The sequence below is a fragment of the Phaethon aethereus genome, assembly GCF_964289735.1.
Source record: "Phaethon aethereus genome assembly, chromosome: 3".
NCBI classification, from domain to species: domain Eukaryota; kingdom Metazoa; phylum Chordata; class Aves; order Phaethontiformes; family Phaethontidae; genus Phaethon; species Phaethon aethereus.
The window spans coordinates 119,173,174-119,194,053 of NC_138576.1; the positions used below are offsets into that span (position 1 = coordinate 119,173,174).

Sequence of the window (20,880 nt, forward strand, 5' to 3'; positions counted from 1 at the left end):
AAGGAGCTGCTGCCCGACCCGGCCGAGAGGCTGCCATTCGCCCAGCAGCCACAGGCCGGGCCACCCTCCGGCGGGACCCACCGCCCGCCGGGGCCCACGCCGTGGGGCAGGGCGTGCCGGCACGGGGCGGGGGAGCGGGATGGTAGTTCATTTGGGGAGGGGAGCTGAGCCGTCTCTCCACCTCCGGAGAAGGGGAGTTGCCGAAGACGCCCCGGCTCTTCGCCGGGGTGTCCAAGCTCAGAAATAAAGGTGCTCCCTTGAAATAAAGGGGCGCGGGGCTCTCGCGGCCCCTCTTCCTGCCCTCATCACCTGCGGGCCCCAGGGAAGGGGTGCCCGGGCCCCCGCCGGCCCGGAGGCCGGCCACGGCCTACCCCGGGCCCGCCACCTCCTCCCCGCCGGGCCGGGGTCTCCCCGCTCAGGGCCGGGCTGCGCCCCGGGCAGGCTGCGGAGCGGAGGAAACGACAGCAGCCCCCGCCCCCGGCCCCGGGCCAGGGGCTGGGCTCCCCGCCGGGCGAGGCAGAGCCGGCCACCTCCCTCTTCCTCCTCCTACTCCTCCTCCTCGCTTTCCTACTTCTGCACCGGCGCCGCTCCAGCTCCAGCTCCGCCGCTGCCCCTCAGCCGCCGGGGCTGTCGCACGGCCCCCCCACTTCCCTCCCTCCCTCTCCCCCGCCCCCACCGGTCCCCTCCGCCCTATCCCCGGCGCCGCCGCCGCCGCTTCTACAAGATGGCGGGGACCGTGGCCGAGCGGGACGCGTTGGTGAGTGCCGCTTTGCCCCCTCCCCGGGGGCTCCGGGACAGGGACGGGGACGGGGGGGGCGGACAGGGCAGGCCCCCCGCGGCGGGCACCTGCGGAGCGGTGGGGGGGCCGGGAGGGGCTCCGCCTGCCCCTGCCTCAGCTCTCCCCTTTTTACCTGCAGAAAATAGAGGACGGGCATTTAAACAACTCCTTGGGATCCCCGGTGCAAGCTGATGTGTACTTCCCTCGCCTGGTAAATCACCTTTATTTGGTTTCTGGGGTTTTTTTTTTTACAACCCTTTACCCTGCTCCCCCCCTCCCCTCCGGCTGCACAACGGCGGCCGCTGCCGAGTTGACCCTCGCCACCCTCCTCCCTTGTCCTTTCCAGATCGTCCCCTTCTGTGGGCACATCAAAGGAGGAATGAGGCCGGGAAAGAAGATCTTAGTTATGGGCATAGTGGACCTCAACCCCGAGAGGTAACACCCGGGCAGGGCTGCTCGGCCCGGGGGCGCTGGGCCCGGGGAGGGGGCGAGGGGAGGGAGGCTGCACGCACACACACACACACACACACACATATACACAAACACACACGGATCCCTCCTTTCTGGAGAGGGATTATTTTTATCATTTTAAATATAGCGTGCTGATTTCTCCTTTGACCCATAGAGGGGGCATTTCTTTAACGGATCCTGTTTCCCAACATTTCAGTTGGGAGTAAAGGAGCATATAGAGCATATATATATCCATATATCTACACATATATGCACAACGCACTTGCACATATATATATATGCTATAACCATGTTCTTGTCCTTGCTGAGCTTTCAGAGCATTCCCTGAACGAGCTGTCACCCCCTCATGCCGCTATACCATCAATGGCTTTAATAAGCTGAGAAATGAGACTGGCGGCATTTGGGGCTTATTTGCTCGCTTCTGGCTGAAGGAGAGCCATTCTGTTTGTGTTGCAGCTTTGGCATCAGTCTGACTTGCGGGGAGTCGGAAGATCCGCCTGCGGATGTAGCTATTGAACTGAAAGCCGTGTTTACAGACAGACAGTTTGTCAGAAACTCTTGTGTAGCTGGAGAATGGGGGGAAGAGCAATCATCTATTCCTTACTTCCCATTTATACCGGACCAGCCTTTTAGGGTGAGTACCAGGATGACAGCGGCTCGCGCTGTATCTGATAAAGTGTAGTATGATCAGAGTCGTAGCAGAACCCAACTTGCCTCTCGTGAAATCACAGCATAGCCCACGCTCCTCCAGTTGAGACACCGGTTGCCAGATTGTTTGTATTGATCAGAAGTTGCGCAGAAAGCCCGCCGCTGCATGCAGCTGTGGGCAGTTCAGAGCCAGGGTGCCATGAGAAGTCAGAGGTTGCGATGCTGTGTGATGAAACATGCTTCCTGAGCTTAGTTTTATAGCTATAAATTAAAAAGTACCTCTGTGTTATTAGTGCGTTACAAGTTATTACTGGGAAATGTAAATACTCTGTGGGACTGCTGTATGTTTTGATGATTTTTTTAATGGACATAGTGTTTGCAATTTAGTGCAGCTAATAAGGATTCTGTTCATCCTTTGTCTCCAGGGATGTTACACTGAGGTTGACCGTAGCCCTTCGTGTTAGCAGATTAAACAGCTAAGCAATAGTGGTATTGTTTTCTGAACCCCAGGATTAAATCTCCTGTCAAATTTAAGTTTGTAGTCACTTGAAAAGGGTGTATGTGGAAATGCTGTGGTGCAAGGGATGGACTGGATTGACCTAGAAGCAGATTCCCATCTGTAGTGTTTATGGTTATGTGAAGATGTCTTTGCAAATCAGGACTAACAAAGTATGCAGCTGCAGAGGGCCACTTCTCTCTCAGTGGCTTCACAACGTTGACGAAAAAAGGCTGCACGCCTTCTCCATGCGGCTGACCCAGAAAACCCCTCCTCCTCCCCTTGCCTCTTATGAAACCTCGCTGGCCCCTCTGCTAAATGGCAGTGCTCTGACCAGCTGCCAAACTCTCTTAATCTTTCTTGCCTCCAAGATAATCTCCCCCAACCCCAAAAGCTCACAGTCTCCCCAGATGCTTGGGCTTTGAGAGGGTGTTTGTGACTGGTTTTGCTGCGAATCGGTTGCGCTCTACTTGCTTCTACAAACTCTCCCATCAGAACTGGCAACACCCTTTGCTGCGTGTGGGAAATGCACTGGAAAGGGCTTGGAGGCTTGGTCCTGCACTGGCTGAGGGGGTTATACTACCTGCTGCAGTGGGTGGTGGCTGCACCCTCAGACAAGCCAAACAAATTACCCAGAGCATGTTTTGTGGGTGTCCCACTAATGATAGCTGACGTTAGAGGACAGCAGTATTGCACATTTGGCATGAGATAGTGTAGAAAGGGAGTTGTTCTTTTTCTTCTTTCTTTCTCCCCCCCCCTTTTTTTTCACCATATACACAAATGGAATTTAGACTCCAAATTGACTTTGTACCTTTGATGGTCTCCCTCTCAGCGAATAAATTAGACTATTAAGTGTTCTTGCCAATTACTTGTGATCCGTCCAATTATTGTTCTGGTGTGGCCCAGGGTGATCTAAAAAAATGGATCGTAAGCAGTGTTGAGGCTAACCATATCTTTTACATAACAAGGCCTAAGGCTGGATGCACCTGCCGCAGTGACATGGGAGAGACGCGGCAGCGCAGGCGCTTCCCTGTTACGTGGTGCACTACCAGGTCCCCAGGAGCTTAAGCTCTCCGGGACTGTCTGCTGCCACTTCTTCCACTGTGACGTGCCCTAAGTCAGTTGGGCTTTGGCTCACTCGGTTTATATCTGGCCCTGTTCCCATTTTTATACACTGTAATAGCAGTGGAGTCAAGTGCCTGGAAGCAGCACTTCACTCCAGACTACCAGCCTCTTGAAATGACCCAGGATTTACATGTGGCTTCTCTGCAGATTTTCTTCTTAGCCTGTCTGGACCTGGAAGTCTCCCAGGGCCCGTACAAGAAGCGCACGCTCTGTGCCCTCGTATCCCTGCTTCTTGCTGGGGCAGCTCCAGCAAAGCTTAACTACAGGGCACCCTCTCAAGCCACCCCTAACATCAGGAATCTCCCGACCTGTCCAAGCCTGTTCAGCTCCAGGCTTTGTTGCTTTTCCAAAGCATTTCTGCAGGGCTCTAGGAGGAGGGATGAGCTGTGTCCCTCCCTGATCCTGTTTGTGCCTCATGCACAAAGCTGAATGCAAGCCATCCTGCACCGCTTCTTCCTCACTGCAGCCCCTATATGGAGCCTACTCCAACAGGGAGTCCCGGGCTGTCTGCAGCCACAATAGTGAAGGCTTTTTAATTTTGCAGCAGGTCTGTGAGTATGTGTGGGAGGGGAGGACAAACCTATCCCTCCTTTCATGTTTGCACCCTTCCAGTACATTAACGGAAGCCTGGAAAGCATTGCAGAGGGAACTGCCCCCTCATTCTGCAGCAAAAAAAGTTCTGTAGCAAGGAATGCAAGATTTGGGTTGGAGATACAATTTCTTCCCCCTGTAATTAGCAGTTTGAGTCTGTTTCTGGCATTATTCCAAGAGGCAAAACCTCCCTGATGCCAGTGGGACTTGGTTCCAGAGTCCTTCCCGCCACGACAGTGTGAGATGGGATTAACGTCCCTGTGAAGTAAGAGCAGATCCATCATAGTGTAACTGATGTGATGAGGGCAAACTGGTCTTAGCCCTGGCTATTATTACGTGGCACATAAATAGCAAAATGTGTAACCGCACCAACATGACTTAAAGGCTAATGGAGTGCTCTTTGTATTCTGTGAAATAACCTCCCTGTTACACTGTGAACAACATGCTTTATCATTTTATTTTTTACAGGTTGAGATACTTTGCGAGCATCCCCGTTTTAGAATATTTGTGGATGGACATCAGCTCTTTGATTTTTACCACCGTATTGAAACACTGTCAGCAATTGACACGATAAAGATAAATGGAGATCTTCAGCTTACAAAACTTGGCTGAGCTTGTTAGGACCCCAGATTCCAAACCAGCTCAGGTGCCATCATCTGTTTGGAGAAGTGACAGCCGGCTCTGGACACAGCTATGGTAGGAAGGCTGCCCCTTTCCTTTTCCACGTGCAGTTCTTCACTCCTGTGCCGATGAACCAGGCTGTTGTTTATCCTAATGAAGAACACTGTTGGTTAATACACATTGAGCCATTTTTCTTGGATCAAAATAGCCCACCTGTGCTGGATAATCAAATTGGAATGGATTCAGAAAGACTTGCAGTCTTGTTTCAAATCTCACAGAAAAGCAATTTCTGAAATGCAGTGCTAAAACCAGTTACTGAACAGCAGTGACAACAACAAAAAAGTTTTTCTTTTGCAAATATTGTTTCTGCACTGAAGTGGAGTAGTGTAGCACAACATAGGGCCACGTGCTGATGTCCTTACCCGGGGCCTGAGCCTGGTTCCATGGAAATCAATGGCAAAACTCCCACTCACTTTAATGGGGTACAATCAAACTGTCTAGTCCTTAGTCAAGCACAATTCCCACTGATTTCTGTGGGATTTTTGCACACACCTGGGGGCCAGCTGTTCTGCTGGTGTAAATCAGCATTACCTCCATGACTTGCAATGGAATTTTGCCGATTGCTCCCAGCCACTGATTTGGCCCAAGGACTGTGCAAAAACTGAATGAGGGTGTGAGGACACAGCCTGTATATTTTAGTCAGGGTATTTGCATAGAATGTAGATTGTTACGAGTTTTGCACAATGTATTGTTAATACAATTTTTAAAGCTTATCTGTAGTTTATTTATTTATACTCATTGTATGTATTATTAGTAAAAATTAACAGTCTTACTGATGGTTAAGAACAGCAAAGTGTAAACATTTTGAATGTACAAAATGTCTTAGGTTCTTTGGGTAAACTTTACATATCATTCTTGAAAAATCCTGTTTCCTATCGAACATTTAGTTACATTTTAATGGAGCCCTCCAGGCCCTGGGAAAATGTGGGCATGGTAGTTTGTGGGGGCGGGGGGAACTCTTTGCATATTCACTAGAAACTGTTTTTCAGGTCTTACTAACTTTGCTGCGCAGGATAGGTTTGAGTTAAAGTCAATCTGTTTTAAACACTTAAACAGCAAATTTTTAGGTTTAACTGTGCTTTTATAACCTGAGAAAAAGTTAAATTTGGCAGCCTCTTAGTTCAGAAAGAGAACCAGCCTCTTTGCAGGCGAGATGGGAGATTTTTTTGCACTCGTTTGAGAACGTATTCGGCCTTTGATATGACAATTAAAACTTGTCTAGACAGCCAAGTTATTAATGCTTGAAAATCAGCTACTGCACATGAATAATAACTTTTCAAGTAGCTTTTTAAATAGTAGGTATAGCTGTATAAACACAGTCATTGCGCTACACTATAAATGAACACAGCCACTTTTGACTTCTTTAGGACTAAATACACTTTTTTCCTTGGCTGCTCACAATAGACTGTAGCAGGTCTTTCTGAGTAGTTATAATCATGAGATAAACATATATTTAGGCAATTTTGAAAACATGTAATATAGGGACTTTCTAAGACACAGAATACAAAAACATCCTTTGTAGCACAGTATTTAAAAAAAAAAAAAAGAGAGAGAGAAGACTCTCACAAACACAACTATGTTAAACCTGCAATAAAGCTGTGGTTTAAAGTAACCAGAACTGGAATATCCAAAGTTGAGGGTAGAATGCCAGTTGCAAAGCCTCATTTTGCGCTAATTTGGCCTGCAGTTAAGAAGCCTTAGACTGCGAGCTGAAATTCCAACTGTGGCTCTAGTCCAAAGCCTGTTGAGGTCAATCAGAGTCCTCTGAGCATAGAAGCCTGATTCTTACTTCATGCAAGTGCAAATCTCTGTAAAGCCAGGGGGGTGTTGCTGCTGCTGTTGCAGGCGCATTAAGAATCAGGCTGCCACCTATAAAATACAAGTTAAAAATTGAATTTTTAGCCTTAACATTGACATTCCCTGACTATTCTTCCTTCCAAATTAAGAGAGAACCCATTATTTTCCAGATGATCTTTTTTTATCTGGTATGTGGCTTTTAAGTTGTACATCAGATTCTATTTGTACTCCAGATTGAATCTTGATACGAAATGTTCCTGTCTTGCTCTGTTTTTACTCTTTTACATGATGACTGTGTCATTTTCCATTGTATAAAGAATGCTGACAGTGTTTCGGTACAAAATATATTCTTAAAAATGACGATGATGATGATAATAAAAATCCAAGGCAAAGGTGCTTCTACATGAGGTGTTTGGATTTTTCTCCAGCTTGGAAATGCTTTATGGTTCCAAAGCAGATGCAGGCAGAAGATGAATTCTATTTGGAGAGATATATGGCACCCTCCCTGCCTAGCGCTTTCTCCAACTAGAGATGTAAAGCCAGGTTTGCTGATGCAGTGCCATTGCCTGAGGCTGTTATGTTAGTCCAGTGGGCCATAAGTAGGAGGCTGGAGAGAGTAAGTAGCACCAGGACCCTACAGGAGTGCAAAACCAAAAGAGATCTCCCTGACAGCACAATGCCAGTAGAAATTTCCCCTCCATGCCTTTACTGTAGCCTAGAAAAAGCAAGTTGGCTGACTTGAATTCTCAGCCGCTTGGGATTCCCAGTAGGTTACCACAGCCCTCAGACTTTGCTGTCCTGCACGGGCTCGGCACAGCACTGTGGCTACGTCAGGGATGCCGACATGAACTCGATGCACCACGGTGTCAGTGGCATCTCTGTCAGGAGCAAGGGCCCAATGGTATGACCTTGCCTCTGCTCCCACCCGCTGTGCTGGGCATTCCCATTTGTTCTTGCTCCCGTAATTTTCTGTCTCGGGAAAATGCTTTTTCAAACCCAATTCTGCCTTTGCATAATTCCACCAACCACGGTGCCCACCACCTGATTCTGCCCAGTTGTGGTTTCTGAGCCAGGCTTTGAGGCAAGAAGGGCTGCGAACCCACTTCTTATAGGTTGGGGTTTGGCTGAGAGCTCAGGAAAGGGCAGAAAGTCACAGTTAAGGCTCCCACATCTATTTGTCTAACACCAGTTTGGAAGCCTTTTTATTTTTCTTTTGCTCTTGGGCAGTACAAGGCTATGGCAGGTGAAAGAAGGATGATGTCTATGGAACCAAGGGCTGTTCCACGCATGCTTGGCTTACGCTGGCTGATCACATTCAGAAGCAACTGCTGAACGCTTGTGTGCTGTAAGTCAGAGAAAGCTGAAGCCTTAAATGTTTCTGTTCAGTTGGACTTTGAGCCAAATCCAAATGTTTAAGATGGGACACTGTGCTGCCAAATTTATATCTGAATTTTTTGGTTTCCACAATTTGGGGATTATTCAGATCTTCATTTTGGATATAAGCCCTACCAGACCTGAAGTAAGACTATTTCCAAATTGGGCCAGGTTTTCAAAATGTTTTTCAGTAGGGACAAGTAGTCTCTGAGCTTTTTGGAAGCTGCAATTCTTCAGGACTAAGTGAGTGTGTGAACCAACTTCTGAAATCTGCTAGAATTTCTTAGTTGAACATTTCCGTGGTTTCCTCTGAATGAGGAAATGAAAGAAGCCTTGAATGGGTAAAAACCCATATGGAGTGGAATCCCTCAATTTAGCATAGCTTTATTTTTTCCAAAGAGGAAAAAGCAAAAAAAAAAAACAACCAAAAAAACACAACCAAATTAGTTATGTTTGGAATTGGCTGTGATAAAGCTGATTTAATTAAAAAAAAAAAGAGGTTATTGCCTATTCAGAAAAAGCCTTGAAATACTTCAGTATCTTGTGAGATAGTATGTGTCTAAACATATTTCACATAAACGCTTTTTCACAGCCAAGTTGTTAAAAATGTTACAAAATACCTTCTTTTTGTGTCACAATTAGAAATGTTTGCCCCACCTTGAAAGAACATTTTGTATTAAATATTCATATGTTGTCTATGTGAACTCGCACTAACATATATTATATTCTCCCTCCCCTCCTTGACTAGCTTGAGAAGAAATAGGCGTAATATTGCTAAACCGGTTGAATGTGACATCTGCTTGAGGCATAGCATCTTTCTCAAGGGCTGTTTTGAGTAAACAGCCTGAAAACCAAAGGGAGAGCCTGATTCACCATTCTGCTGTGCCAGCTTTCCACCCCTGTAACTCTCCTGCTGTGAGGCTGCGACTGAAGCCCTGAAATTTTCATGTAAGGGAGCAGCACTGAGATGTTTATCTTCTGGGATTTAAAACTATTCCCTGTGGAGGAAACAAGAACAGAGTAGCCACAGCGCTCTCAAGCTTGGTAGTAGTGTTGGGGTGGCAGGATGTGCTGTAGTCCTAACGGAGTGTGAGTTCAGAGGGAGGTAGTGGGCATTTCAGAGCCAGCCAAGAGCACAGGCTGTGGAGCTGCATGACAGTTTCCCAAGGATGGGCATTTGCCACATTGTTAGCCGCCACTTTCTGCAACCCCATGCCAGGAGACACGGCAAAAAACAGCACTGCTTACAAGTTTGGAAAGCATGAACAGGTTCATGTTCCTACCTGCCTTCTTTGAAAGAGGCTCCCAAATAAAAAATATGAATAGCCATGCCACTGAGGTATTTTTTTCCCCACAGACATTCAAGCAATGTATCTGATGTGGGGCTCATCTTGCATCCCATCCAGGAGAGGTGCTGCCTGCAGAAATCCAAAGCGCTGCTTTCCACACCACAGCTGGTTATAGTGACCTTTTAATGCAGAAAACTGCAGAAAACTGCAGAACTGCAATTCTGCTGAGCCAGTTAGTGGTGGCTCTAAGCAACCTCCCAGCACCCCTGGAATTGATGGGACCGTATGAGGAACAAGAGTCAGACTGAGGGCAGCCCTAAATACTCACTGTGATAAGCACCGAGTTAGGAAGAAAAGCTAGGAACAGTTGGTGACCTGGTGAGATTTTTTGTAATCGGGGTATTGTTCTGATTTTCTCAGGTGGATCAGAAAGCGTACAGGTAAAAGTCACTTTGCAATGAATGGTGTGTGGGGTTAGAACCAAGACCAACCCAAACAGGGAGAAAAAATGAGTTGCAGATGCTTTATCTGGCTTTGATACACCCTCCCAGCTCCTCCCCGCAATCACTGCTGTTATGAACATACACGATTACTACAACAAGGAGATTCAGCAGCATGTGCAAGATCAAAATAATAAACTCACACTTTGCCACAGGTCCTCCCTAGCTTCTGTTGCTAGACCTCTCCATCTGTCTGTCAAAAAGTAACTATACCCTGCTGCTTTTAAAATCCATGGCAAAAATCCCTTTGACTTTAATGGAAATAGGTCCATTAAAAAAAGGGGTATTTCTAGCTCTCCCTCTCCAGTTATTTTCAGCTGGGGCATACTCTAAAAATCTGTTCTTTCATTCTCGTGAATTTATTCTGAAGTATGAATAGGGGACTATTTCTGTCTGCATTATCCATTGGAGTAGAGTCAACAGAAAGCACAGCCTCTCTCTGCTGCAGTAACACTGGTTTCGCAGTTAGCTGATGAAATGTCTTCTATTTGTTACCTTCTGATTTTAAAAGTGAGGGTGTGCACAAAATGACGGGGAAGTAATAGCAATATGTATCATTCACCACAGATCTATTTTTATGTGCTGTGCCAATTTCATAATGAACTTTTAATAACAATAAAACGTGAAATCTTCACTAGGTTGTTCTGTCTTTTATCTGAATTATTAATGCTCATTACACACCCTTTTGACTTCTTTAACCTCTGGCTTCTGGCTTCTTTTATCTTCTGCCTGTTTTTCAGATGTAGCTAACTCTTGCCCTCATAAAACTGTAGTGTGAAATTTTGGAATGAGATGTGCAGCTTTGGCAGCAGCTTGTGCAAAACTCCTTTACAGTTTAAACATACTTTCCAGAACAATCAAATAACTTCATTACAGGAAAGAATAGCTTGCTTACTCATGCAAGACTCCAGCTGACATCACTGGGCAGTGTAAGCCTCAGAAGTTAACAGGCACGACTCAGACCTTACGGCTAGGATGTGAGACACCAATGGCTGATCACTTTTGCATAGGATAAAACAGCCCATCAGCAGTGTAACTCACACAGGCACAGGTGCTCAAATTCACTCCGGTGGGACTGGGTTCATGGGTGAGAGTTACGTGGTGAGTAGAACCACAAGATCAGCTCTAGATACATGTTATTATGAGATCCAGTGTTTCCCTTGTTGACATGATCCTAACTAAAGTTCATATTGACCTCAGGAAGCTTCTTCCAGTTAAAGCTATTGGAAGAATTCTGCATGACCCAAACGGGAAAGGGTTATGCCCTAAATCCAGTTGTGACTGTAAAAAATGAGTGAGGTTTCTGAGGGAAACCTCAAAATCCAAACAGTGCTGAAGCAGCAGATGAAGAGGATTTGAACACACCCAGTTCTGTGTGTTTTCTCCCAATAAAATGATAATTAATCAGATGTTCTCCACACAGTTCATACTACCTCTAAAGCATGGATCTGTGGCCATCCCTGCTCAAAGACACACTGAAATTGGCCCTTTGTTTTCTATACACAATCCTAAAAGGGGGTATGTTAAGACATTTAGAGATTCCTAGCTAAAACACAGAAATAAGTAACCTAGATGCAAAACAGAAGTGAGGAGGACAGAGGTAAATGCACACAACAGTCAGAAATGACAGTAAATGGTGTAAAGGCAGCATCTATTCCCCACCAAATGGCAAAACAACAGCAGCCGCATAACTACCTGGGGGGATTTTCAAAAGGGGGAATATATACATCCAATTTCACCACTTGCATCAGCTAACTCCAATAGAGGCCCTTGAAAAGCTCTTGTTTGACCTGCAACACTGAGTAAACTACAGGCATGAGTTTTTGGGGGGAAGGAAGGGAAGTGGTCACCCACCCCATTGAGACCATCTGATGTAGCAAGTACCATGTGTACATGTCTCCCATTCAGATCAGTACTACAGACGCCTCACAGCTGAGCCTTATTTTGGTGGAGTGTTTCTGAGCTTGAAGACAAGGCAATTCATGTTGAGGGATTTACTCAAGGAATACCATGAATATGACTTTCCTACCACTGCACTGGATCCTATTTTTAAATTATGACTTTCACCACTCTTCTAAGAATAGAGGCTGGCCCTGAAACATCACATTGGCTCCAGCATTCTCCAAAGGTTACACATTTCTCATCCTGTTCAGGTTTTAAGGCTTCAGCTTCCACACTAGCGCCTTGCTAGACCAGGGCTGTGATGCTGGGGGGTCATTCTGTGAAAGATCCTGAGAAGAAGGTGTCTTTCAGCAGCTCTCTTCCCAGCTGGCAGAAGACCTGCAAGTCTCCCTCAGCAGTCAGAAGCAACAGCAAAAACAGAGCTATGCTGACTCCTGGTTTGCAGAACAGGGCTTCCTTGCAACACTGAAAGGTAGGAAAAAAAGCCTGCTTAATTAGAAAAACTTCACTGAAGCTGAATGGTAAATCTCAGCAGCAAAGAGGAGGATTTCAGTACTAGGCAATCTGATACTAACAGCAGAGCCATGCTCCCGTGGTGACCAGAGGCTGTGGGCAGGTGTTGCTTCGATTGAACAGAGAGGCAGAGCTCCATGCCATGGAGCAGCCTGTTGCCAAGTGCTGATGGAGATGCTGGAGGCTTCCGAGTGGCTCTGCCTTTGCCTGGCTCCAAAAACCCTTGTGGTGGGAGAAAAGCCAGCACTGACAGTATTGTAATGTATGACAAGCTACAGTAGCAGCTCCACCACTGCATGCTCAAAGAGGCAAAGAGGATTCTTTCCTGGCTGCTCTCTAAGAAATTTTCTGTTCAATAGGAAAGATAACCACTGTCTAGAAGAGATCCAGACCAGAACTAAGGACAGAACATGGCTCTAGGTAGAAGAAACATTCTTGGGAAACCAACAGATTCACTACAACCTCCAGGGGAAAATTAAATATTTTAATTTAAAAGTACAAAAGCCACAACAAGGGTAGTGGGATTCCTTTTACACCCCAGCTTTGGAAGAAAGATACAATGAGCTGCAATGGCTAGAAACAGACTCTGAGGGGCAAAGCTGGGAGCAGCTGTGGATTATTGCATGGGTGCAGAATTCAGCTTCCACATCCACTCACCTCCATTTCCACTGCCTTTTCTCAGGGGTGGCAGGTCCTCTCCACAAGAGAGAACTGCTGCTGGAAACCTCACAGCCAGAGGAATTCTCCTGTTGCTTCAGAGCTTTCTGTGTCCTCTACAAACACCAACCAAGGTGTACTTTATTTAGCGCCACTCACTGAAGAACTTCAAAGCACTGACAAACTTTACAATTCATGTTAATTCATGAATGCTCCTTGCGACTTCTAGTACTAATGCTGTTATTCTATGGGCAGGGGAAGAACAGAGATGTAAGAACAGTTTCTCATGAATCAGTGCTGTAATTTGGAATATAGTGATTTGCACATGCCTAATGTCTCATCACTGTGACTTTTGGCTACAACATTGAAGCTCAGACTCCCAGGCCCCCTCTTTCATTCACCAGGCAGACATGTTGTTTTGGATCAGAATATCCAACAGTAAGATCGAGTAATGCCATACATTGTGAGTAGCTCCTCTGAGATCAGAGGGGCTATTTGTAATGCAAAATCCTTCCAAAATAGGATTTTTTAAATACTAAAAATTGAATGGCATTCTGTCATTTTTTTGCAGCCTTCACCGACTCACGGTGCTTTCACCTGCAATTTAAATAATGCAGAAGAGAAGCTGGAACATGGAGGATCAGGTTTCTTAGCAGGGAGTTGTTTGCTTCAATTCAAAATGCACACACATTTTCCTAGACAAAATACAGCAATCACATCCTGAGTGATGCAAACAGGTAGATCTCTCTCAATGTCAAGGTGGAAGTACACTGACTGATAGCAACTGAGACCTGCTGGAGTATGAACTGGCTTAGGGTTCCCATAATAAACCTAACCTCTTCGAGCTATTCAAAAGATGCTCTCAGGCAAAATAACGGGATTCTATTTAGCAAAGGGAAGCACATGATTGTTTAAATGCATTGTACAGCTGAAGCTGTGATAATGTAGGCGAAAAGATGATGTTTTTAAGTGAAAGGGAAATCAGTTGTAATGATAATTGCTGTTGTCTTTGTGTATTACCAGCTGTATTGATTACCTTCATCCTGTGTGTCGCTGGCAACTAGGGAACATGATATGTTATGCTAGTGCTGGAGAGCAGCAGAGATTGGTGTATTTTTAGAACCAAGATTCCCACAGTGTAATTGTAGCAACTGGATGATCGTACACATGCATATTAAAATGCCAACAGATGAATTCCTGGACAGTGTCAGCAAACATTTCACTGTTTGGGGTAGGAGGAAAGGGCAGGAATGAACAGCTCAGAAGTTCAACAACTGACAACCACAGCATTTTTAGCTCTAAGAGTGTCCTCCAAGAGCTGTGTGGCTCACATTGGCCAGCATGAAAGGGAAGCTGGTAAAAAGCAGAATCTCACTTTCCAGGATGAAGAGATAATGCACTTGCAGGTCAGAGTGTCCATATCTCTCTTGCCTTACCTGGTCCCATAACACATGAAATTACATCTCTGTACCAGTAAAGAGAACTGGTGGCCATCTATAGACATTCTTCAAGAGCTCCGTTCTGGGTCTCAGCTGCCAGCGGGCAGTGTTTGGAGTGCCTGTGTTGCACAACCGGGCATGGTGCAGATGTCCTGACTCACTAGATCTCATCAAGATTGCAGATACGAAAGGCTTACTGCTGGTCACAAAACTGTACAGATGTGGGCACACAGTTGGTAGGGACAAGTTGCCTTAAGCAAAGTCGACTGGGAGGTAACCAGGAGTTGCCTGTGCAGAGCAGATGTGCAGCGGCATTTGTTGGGAACTTATATATCTTGTAAAGCATCTATGTCTCGTAAAGCAGAAGATGTTGTTTCAGACTCTACGGGAATAATATCAGCCAGGTTAACAGTCCTGTCATAGGGCTGGTTTAGACAGGAGTTGTACAGGACCAGTCAAGGTCTGAACCTTTCCACTAAAAGCCAACCCAAGTTTCCGTAAGTGGAGCACAATATGGGTTCACCTGTAGCAGAAATAACCAATGTACACTTGAAGCTTTCAGCAGCCATTCAGGTAGGTGTCAGAACGCCAGATACCTTCCAGTAGACTGTTGCTGTATTCAATATAAATAAACTGATGATCACAGACCATCACAGGAGTATGATGACTATTACACTTGATAAAACTGGCAGTCCAAATAGTTCACAGTCTTTGGCTGTGCTAACTGAAGTGTGTTTTGGAGGACAGCACAAGGGATGCTGTGGCAGACAGGTATAGCATAGCCTGCCCCAGATAGATTTTTCTTTCAATTCTCTTTAAGTAGAATTGGCCTGAAACCTATTCAGTAGTCTTAAATTTTATGTATTTATCACTGCAATAGGACATGTTGTTGGACATTATTAAATGCCTAATCTTTTTCAGAATCCTGTTATGTTTACACATGCTGATATTGTTCATGGATGGTATACTCCATGCAAAGAAAATTCCTCTCTCTCTGCCTTCAATGTACCTTTCTTCTGTCTCATTATATCCCCTTTTATCCTTTGATAGGTGGATGAATTTGGGAAGGAGACCCTAAACTACCTTCGCAGTGTCCTTTAGCTTTCCATATACTTTCATCATGTTTATTATCACCTTCTTCAAGGTACACAGTCCTTTTCAACCTAACGATCAAATACCAGACTGGAAACTTTTCTAGAATGTTTTTGCACATGGCTTCAATCCAGACTGTAAGAATTAACAGTCACCACAGTCAAAGTAAATTGCAGGTGGTGGTACATTGCCTAACATCCTGATGTAAATGTAAGATAAATTGCACTACACCCTACTCCAGGGGGTGTAGTGCAACATGAAATCCAAGTGTACAGACTTTGTACATCAAGTTATATCTTCATTTCAGAAAGCCTCTAATTATGCTGAAATGTGCACTTTCAAATGTGTGCTACACCTGGCCTCCAGGACCTCCCCCCCGCCCGTTAACTGCAGGCAATGACTCCCTCCATGTCATTCTTTCCCCACAAAAGATTTTAGACGCTGAATCTACATAGCCACAGCACCAGACCAAACGGACCTCCATCTCCTCAGCCTGTTCCTGCCTGCCTCTGGCCAGCCTCCAAATAATTTTTGTAGCTTCCTTTATGTTCAAGCCATCTTTTTCTACTTGCAGTGCTGGAAGGGAGTAGCTAGATCTGGCCCCTCAGAGCATACCACTCCACAGGGAACATCTTGTTCTGGAGAGGGCATGGCAGGAAGAAACGTCCTTCACGGCATTCAGGGTGACATGAGCCAGGTTTCAACAGGAGGCCATAATTTTCACTGCCAAAGACTGCCACCCATCTCGGGCACATAGCAGCTCCACTTGCCCTCTTCTGAGCTGCTTGGTTTAGACCTCAAACAGATCCAAGGGGAAATTCTGGATACCTTCATAGGTGAACTTCCATATACGGCCATGAAGCCACAGGCTGTGACGGCTGGCATGCAGATACATATCAGCATGCCAAAACTTCCACAGCAACATGTAACTAGTATACACAAATACAATTACACACACATTTATTGGGAGAAGGTGGTAGAGTGACTCGAACATGTGTCAACAGCTTCCCAGGGTGAGGATTTAAAAGAGCTATTTGGTGCAATAAAGACTGATGCTTAATACACAATTTTCCGCAAAGACAGCTTTTTTTGCTTAGGCCAGCTGAGTGGCTACATTAATGGGAAAACTGGAAGCCTTTTAGTGGGTGAGTAGTAGCTGAAACTGCAGGGGTATTCATGCCACCTTCTGCAGCATCTAATTTCAGCTGTAGTAATTCAGTCTCGTCTCTGTGGGTTCCCTATATAGGCAGTGGAAAGAGAGACACTTCTCCAGAGGATGATTTAGCAGAGACAATTTTGATGCCCTGAATGGTCTTCCAGAGGCCTTAGCTCCAGTGTTTATAAAGGGACCTTGAGGACACTCACCTTCTCCCAAACACCCAAATGTAGATGCCTGATCTCCCCTTCACACACATACACACCCCAAACCACTGGCCACAGATAGGTGACTCCAGATGCTTCCTTAAGTGCCTGCTAATAGGAAGGAAACTACCACCCTAAGAAGGTGAAAAACAGCAAAGGTTTTCAGTGCTGAAGGCAGAGAGTTATGCATCACTCACACAACAAAGATGACACTTGCAATTCTGCTTCCACAGGGGTTCAGCTGTCTTGCCAGGCTTGAAAAAAAAAGCTCTGGAAGGAGATGAGGTACTTAGGGTAGCACCTGCACTACATCCATCCTCAGCATTGCACAGGTGATGCAAGTATCTTCTACGTGTAGGAGTATGAAACGCAATATACTCCATCAACTAGAAATGCTAAATGATGTGGAAGGGGCTCTATAAACATGTGACTTTCATTTATTTTTAATTACTTTCCATATTGCTGAAAGCATAGTTTCCCATTAGCCAGATCCAAAGTAATTATGGGAACTTTCAGTTGCTTTCAAGCAGGTCCTGCATTGCTAGAAACAGGTGGCAATAGGAAAACACCAAGTGCCTCTCCTTCCACCAAAAGTAAAACTACATAAAGCAGAATCGCATTTCAAGAGAGCAGATTTATCAATTTGCTTAGACTGAACAGGGTAATTTTTTTATCTCTGTCCTTTCTGAACTGTTCAGCACTGGCATGCAAAGGAAGATAGAGAACAGCGCCTTCTCAGAATCCAAGCTACCACATAGCTCTTGACCAGTGTGTTTCTTTGCAAACAGCACTGGGAATGTTAAATGTTTCAGTATTCAGCCTTCATTCTTTGGTGGTCTCCTACTCTTGAATGTAGAGGAAACAATGCTGGTACTCTACTGATGTCAAAGAGGTTACAGCAGCAAACAAATCTGACCTGAGCTGTTTTGGGTTGCCAGTTTTGTGCATAGCTTACATTTTATCACTCAGAAATGGCTGAATGCCAGAGATGGGTGAATGATCATAGGCTACACAAAGTCCAAGTCAGCCCGACAGGTGTTTTGGAGTGCTCTACCAAAAGGTAGGCATTAATAATTAAGTGACTGCCTCTGGGGGAATGGGACAGAAACAATTTGTTGAGCGCAGTCTCAGCTAGTGCCAACGCTATGATGCATGTGAATGTGCTCACCCTCCCATAAGGCTGCAACCTCTACAACAGAGGGGGAATGGGCAGAGCGCCTGAAAACAGAGAGGGAACAGGCCCGTGTCTCTGCACAGAGATAACAGCCCTCCAGCTGCTTATTTAGCTACAGTCAGAATGCATGCATTTTGTGAATCTGCCAGCACACTAGAAAAAAAAACACATGGGCATGAAACCCCTTGCTCAGCAGATGCAGGACACAGGCTTTTCATTTTCTAGGACAATATTATTTTTCTATGCAGTCTTAGCTAAACTCAGGAGTCCTGACGTGTTCTTACTCACTTCAAATTCCTTGTCTACTTTGCCCAACTAAAGACTGAGCAAAGATTTGGGGCTAAAGACTCTGATGGACTGCAGAAACAGAGGGACAATGATATGTTCACCTATTTTGTTAAACCCAAAGATTTCAGAGATACAAGATACTGCATTTACAGGCATTTTTTTATTGCCAGTGGGGTTCAAGGACAGTGAGGTCTTCGGAGCTTAGAGATTCAGAGTTTGAGTATTTTTTTTTTCCTTTTTACTTCTGCCTATTTTATACTCTTCATATCAGGATAATCCATTTTAATACGCCCCAAGGAAATGAGGAGAAAACCCTCAGATTCCTTTCTAGTTTAGGGCTATACTAAACCTTTCATGGGCAAAGATCTAGGCAAGGGTGGTCCTACTCTGACAGAGTTACAGCACTACAGATGTAATTTGAAAATAACAGAAGTCAAAGAAGGAGGTGACAAAAAAGGGCTGGCACAGCGTCTTCTAGGTTTTAATTGCAGCTGGTTCCTCTGGAGTATCCTCTGAAAGAATTTTACACAGGAGCAGCCCATCAGCTATAAAAGACCATGTACAAAAGCCTCAGATAAAACAATTTTCATGCAGACAAACAATATTAATCACCAAAAAAAGCAAGCATCACTTGCTTTGATTTTGTCCTTTGCAAGAAAAGTATAAATACATATAGGCAGTCACACACAGCTTTATTCCTGACCTTCAAATTGTTTTTAATGCCAATGAGTCCAAAGCCTACATAGGTGTGTTGGGTAGATATCACTGCAGCTCACTGCATTCTGCCAACAGAGCAACTTACCACCTATAATCTCTTGGGAGACTCCTTTCTTCTAGCAAACCATTGCCTTGGTAAAACAGTGATTCTGTTTTTTCATAGCTGAGCGATACCAATGCAATAGGAAATGCAAACAGCACAAAAGCGCACTGGAGAAGGTCGTGTAGTGGTGATGTTTGCTTCCTGGGATGCAAAATGGTTGAATTCAACATCAAGTTGTTAGATCAGCCAAAAAGAATCATGGGAATAAAACCAGTATTCAAACACTCACACAAATGCTTGTGTATTTTCCACACACTAGCACTAGCTGCCACAAAAGTAGAGATTATTTCCTGTTCTTCATGGGATTTATTCATCCACCACCATATTTACTTTCACCAAATTATGACTTCCAAGGGAAACTTACAGACTGCTGCACAGCCTTACCTAGGGCCAGCATTAGACTAGGGTCCAACACAGCTCTGACCTACTGCTTTCTGCCCTCTCATATCAGTCCCAGTGCAGAAAAAGAAACATTCATCTTTCAGCTCAGGATGTAACAGTCCAACCTATCCCACAGAAAGCAAGACTTGACATTTTTCACGCATGAAGCTTTCCCACAGGCAAGAATGAGCCTGGAGAAGCTGTAAAGATAAGTTTATAATGCAGTGATGACTCCTTCTACAGAATCAGGAGAGAAAAAACACACCACGGACACTTACTGCACCGGGCCCCAGGGCATGCTTGTAGCTGTGCAATGCTTCCAGAATACACATTAACAAACAGAGCAATAACAAGGTAATAATTGTGAAGGGAGAAGAAACCTATCTGATCCACTCTTGAACTGAATTAAAGGCACCACACTAGCTTGCATAAAACAGAATCTGACTTGGGAGAAACTGATCCAGCTCTGTAAAAGCAAACCACCCCCAAGGCAAACCTGAGCATGATATGACTCTGTTATGCTTTGTAGAGGGTTATCACCCTGGGTTTTTTTAGGCAGCACAGAGTTGTAGCTCTGTCTGCCTGCATCTCTATCAGATTGAGAAAGGGGGACTCTCCAGAGAAGTGGCCTAGCTAGTAACAGAATATAAATCGTCAGCCAAAACTAGAGATGTGTACGTCACACGGGCCTCTCTGAAGGCGCAGCTTGTAGGATAACTTAAGCATGTCTTGATGGCATAGAATTGCAGAGTGGAAAAAATTTTCTCAGTGTAACATGCTGTCAAACTGCATCTGAAGACATTTACACAGGAAAAAAAATCAGAAGACTCATGGCTCTGCAGCCACAAAGTAGATACACCATCCATCCCTGACTGGCTATCTACAAGGAAGAGAATAGGTCAGCTCGCAACAGCTTCTGCAGCCCGTTCAGTCTACATCTTCCTCATCCCTGAAGCCACTCTGCAAAGGGCCATCTGATAGCAATTGAGTTCCATCAGCACAATTCAGATAAAATGATCCCAGAAGGTACGAGAGGACCTGCTAGACGGGGGGCAGTCATGTGCTAAGATGCCTACATTATTTTTGAACAAAAGCTGGTTCACACCTCACCATCTCTTTGAATAAGAAGAACAAGCAGCTGACTGGTGAGAGATCTCTACAGTGCTCCTGAAACTCCCTCCTGCTCCACGTGATGATATGCACAGGAATCTTTGCTCCTCGAAAAATCCAGGCTATTACCAACAGGTTTTGTATCAAGAATTAGTTGCTGCTCAGAGAACTGTGAATGATCTCATAAGCTGCAACATTTCCTAAGTGAGACAAGCTGCTGAGGAGATAGAGACCTGATTTTGGGAGATAGCTGCATTACTAGCAAGGATCATGCATCTTGGCTACTCCACAGAGGAGAATTTGTTGGAAACTCCACCCAGCATAGAGTAAACACTGAGTTACTGAGGATATGCTCTCTGCCCATGGGATTTCTTGCCAAAGGAGACAAGCCC

At 45.2% G+C, this 20,880-nt stretch overlaps 1 protein-coding gene across 1 annotated transcript; it reads left to right on the forward strand.

Annotated features, from left to right (window-relative positions):
• Positions 1-718: 718 nt before the first annotated feature.
• LGALSL (galectin like) lies at positions 719-4,721 on the forward strand (the record flags this gene model as incomplete). Its single annotated transcript, XM_081997397.1, has 5 exons — positions 719-757; positions 918-989; positions 1,125-1,213; positions 1,706-1,883; positions 4,578-4,721. Exons 1-5 carry the CDS (start codon positions 725-727, stop codon positions 4,719-4,721), a joined length of 516 nt encoding a protein of 171 aa, XP_081853523.1. The 5' UTR covers positions 719-724.
• Positions 4,722-20,880: the final 16,159 nt, after the last annotated feature.